The 3,969-nt window shown below is 35.9% G+C and overlaps 1 protein-coding gene across 14 annotated transcripts in view; it reads right to left on the reverse strand.

Moving 5' to 3' along the window:
* Positions 1-941: 941 nt before the first annotated feature.
* Positions 942-3,969, reverse strand: part of LOC106876198 (nuclear receptor-binding protein) — a 127,663-nt gene continuing 124,635 nt past the window's right edge. For all 14 annotated transcript variants that reach the window (XM_014924643.2, XM_014924648.2, XM_014924645.2 and 11 more), the window contains one exon: positions 942-2,142. In XM_014924643.2, coding sequence (XP_014780129.1) covers positions 2,041-2,142 — 102 coding nt within the window. In that variant the 3' untranslated portion in view covers positions 942-2,040. The remainder of the gene's footprint in view (positions 2,143-3,969) is intronic.

A 3,969-nucleotide genomic window follows, 5' to 3' on the forward strand; every position in this document is an offset into this window, starting at 1 on the left:
TGTATCTATAAATACATAGTTTGCTTCATAATGATGTTCTGATTTCTCTATCACTGCATGACACTGACCAAGTCTTCTACTATAACCTCAGACTGGCCAATGCCTTGTAAGTGGAAACAGCAGACAGAAAATATATGGAAGCTCATCATATGTGTGTGTGTGCATGCAAATTTTCCACTTCGTTCATCATCACACAAACAAAACAGTGATGTGATATTTACATTCCCTACAGTTGTGAGTGGTCACTCAACACTTCCAAAAACCAATAGTACAGAGAAATCCTAACTTGAAAAACAGCTAAGTTCTGGCAACAGAAAGGGCATTAGGATGTAGAATGCTGTCTCAAAACCATGCTAGCATATGCACAAGCATATAAAGTACACATCTACTCTCTCCATATATATATATATGTATGTATCCTCATTTATACAAAGACCCAATTCTTCCATTGTTTCATATATATATATATACATATACACATACACACACACATACATATCTAAGAAAAAGAGAAGACACAGGAAAATGATGGCTATGTTATGAACACTTCATTAGCTTACAGCTGTTTCTAGTATATAAGATGCAGTGGAATCATAGTTGAATGCCTGACACACACAAGTATATATATATATGTATGTTCATTTATATGTATATACACAAGCTCTGTTCTAGTAAGATCTTCATGTTTATGGCTAAAACAAGTTAAAAGATTATACACACACACACACACAAACACATAAAAAAAAAGAATAAAAGTTTAAATGGTTTACAAGAAATCATTATAAAATTTCTTTAAATGACAGCATTAATTAACAATGAATAACAAGTTAGAAAGACATTTAACTGAAAGTTGTCAGGAACTGAGCAAATGGGAGATGTTAACAGAACAACCCATAAAATTGAACAAAATCTTTAAAAAAATGAAAACAAAACAAAACAAATAAAGATAAAAAAGACATACTAATTTATATTATTAGTAATTAATTATGAAATGAAATATAAAATCATCATCATCATCTTGTTTCTTTTATATGTCTCTCTTATCAGCAATGTCTTGTCCCTTGCAGTGTGTACCTACTCACGGCAGATGGTCAGAAACAGTTTTCAAAACTCACAAAATTTATAACAGGCACCGCCTCCAGGCAGAGGAGATAGGGGGCCTTTTACAGTCCCCACTTTTTCCCTTTTTCTTTTCATTACTGGACGCTGAAAGTCTGGATGCTTCTGAAATCATCATCATAGTTTACGATCCGATGAAGTCGCTGCAGCAGACCTGGTCGACTGTGAATGATGTTGATGGAGCGTTTGCAAATGGCATTGCTGAAGGTAGGGATGATAAAGAAGTAGTGAGCACACACAGCCAGCACATATGTACAAGCCAGGGTTGTAGCACTCCCCACATCCACCTTTGGTATGTCATTTAATTTTTTTTTTTATTCCTTGTAAGAGGTAGATTAGTAAAAAAAAAAAATGTGGTGACTGTAGGTAGTATTGATGCTTACATAGATGGTGTGTATGTGGCAAGGGAGGGGGTCTTATGTGGAGGACTTAGCCTTATGTCCATAAGTGGTGGGAGTTGGCTGTTACAATAATAATAATAATAATAATAATAATAATAATATATAAAATATGGTGACTGTAGTAATATCTTAGGTTAGCAGGAAGAGGGACATAAGTGGTGGGAGTTGGCTGTTACAATAATAATAATAATAATAATAATAATAATAATAATAATAATAATAGTAGTAGTAGTAGTAGTAGTAGTAGTAGTAATGTGGTGACTAGCAAAGTTATGTTGATAGGAGTGGGGCTTCATAAAAATAATAAAATGGTGAATGTAGCATTGTGTCACCTGGATTAGTGGAGTTTTGTGGTGGGAGTAGGCCTTCGTAATAATAACAGTAATAATTATAATAAAACAAAAGAAACTGAAGTGGAAGTACACGTTTTGTTTGTTTGTTTGTACTGACGCATCACATGGTGACACAATCAATGGCACAGGAGGGGGATGAAACTGTCTGCTGAAAGTTGGGTTCATGTTCAGCCTGAAGGAACAGTAATTGGTGACATTGGACCATTCATGTGGGTACTGCCTTGTCTTAAGTGTTGTTCAATCAAAGTTGCTACCTTGTCTTTGTCCAACTGAAAAGGAAAGCAAAGAAGATAATGTTAAAACCCATATATTTTTGAAATGCTAGAATGCTTAACCCTTTAGCATTCAGGTTTACTCTGTCACATGTTCATCATCATCATCGTTTAACGTCCACTTTCCATGCTAGCATGGGTTGGACGATTTGACTGAGGACTGGTGAAATCAGATGGCAACACCAGGCTCCAATCTGATTTGGCAGAGTTTCTACAGCTGGATGCCCTTCCTAACGCCAACCACTCAGAGAGTGTAGTGGTTGCTTTTACGTGTCACCCGCACAAAGGCCAGTCAGGCGGTACTGGCATGCTTATTTATGGCTTACATTGTAGCTTCAAGATTTCAATGGTGTGACAGTTTATTGTTAGAATGACATCGCGGGGTACCTGTGAGAGGCCCAATATGGCTGGTGTGAACATAAAACAAATAAAATATTTGGGTCAGAAAAAGCTGGTTTAATCCTTTAGCATTCAGATTTCTCTGTTAAATGTAATGCTTGTTCATTCATATTGATATTAATTAGTCATGTATTACCTTGTAACTTTAAGATTTCAATGTTGTGATTATTTTTAGAATAACATTGTAGGGTAAGTGTGATAGGCCAGATCTGGTAAGTTTGAAGATAGGTACATTATTTTGGTAGGATATCGTCAGTTAAAATGCTGAAGAGTTAAATTATTAAGAGGCAGATAAAAGCATTATTTATTGGCTTATTTAAAGATAAAAAGTATATCTATATATATAAAAGAGAGTTTGTATGTGTGTGTGTGTGTTCCTTATGTATTTGAAAACTGAGTTGCCGATGTTGACGTATGGGGTATCAAAAGATTCAGTAATCTTCCAGCTACCAAATAAACTTTATTTTCACTTACATAGTTGCATTACAAAAATTAACTATTATAATCTTTCTCTAAGTGAACTATTGTAAACAACATTTTATTCGATGACAATGATGCCACATCTTCTGAGTGTGTATGTGTCTGTCATTGTGTGTGTTTGCATGTTCGTTACCTACGTTAGGCCAATGACTGAGAAGTTTGTGTGTGACAGTGTGTATATCTGTCAGTATACATACATTTTTGTGACAACTGACACACACACATACAAAGACAAGCAGAGACAGAGATAGACCTGAGGTGTACGTGAATGTATGTCTGTGTGTGTGTCTGTTTTTTTATATGTATGTGACTGTACCACCCAACAGTGAAACACACCGAGTTTGAAAGAGTTTAGTTTAGTGGCCCGACTGTTGAATAAACAACAGCATTCACTTTGAAGTACCACTGTTTGAATTTTCCTTTTTATCATGGAGACTTGCAGTTTAAACAGCCTTAATGATTATCACTACTTACGGGCTGAAATATTCTGGTTTTTATAACCAGCATGAAGATTTGGCTGATTTGACAGCACTCACAATACTTGCAAATATACCTGAAAAAAAAATTTTCCTTCTGGTTATTATAACAGATTCAGAAACTTGGCAAAGTAAAAAGCTTTAGCAGCTCTTTCAATATAATTACAGAAATGTTATTCCGGTCCTTATAATCAGTTTGAAGATAATGCTTTTTATTAACAGTCCTAGCATCTTTATTGTATTCCTACTATGCTGTTTTATCAGTGTGAGTATTTAACACTGCGTAAACTTTTTTTCATTAGTCTGTATTGCCCCTGGACTGGCTCTTGTGCGGGTGACACATGAGGTTTCTCGAGCGAGATGAGTGTGGCCGTTGCCAGTACCGCCTGACTGGCCTTCGTGCGGGTGACACGTAAAAGCACCCACTACACTCTCTGAGTGGTTGACCTTAGGAAGGGCATCCAGCTGT

This window comes from Octopus bimaculoides, chromosome 9, assembly GCF_001194135.2.
Source record: "Octopus bimaculoides isolate UCB-OBI-ISO-001 chromosome 9, ASM119413v2, whole genome shotgun sequence".
NCBI classification, from domain to species: domain Eukaryota; kingdom Metazoa; phylum Mollusca; class Cephalopoda; order Octopoda; family Octopodidae; genus Octopus; species Octopus bimaculoides.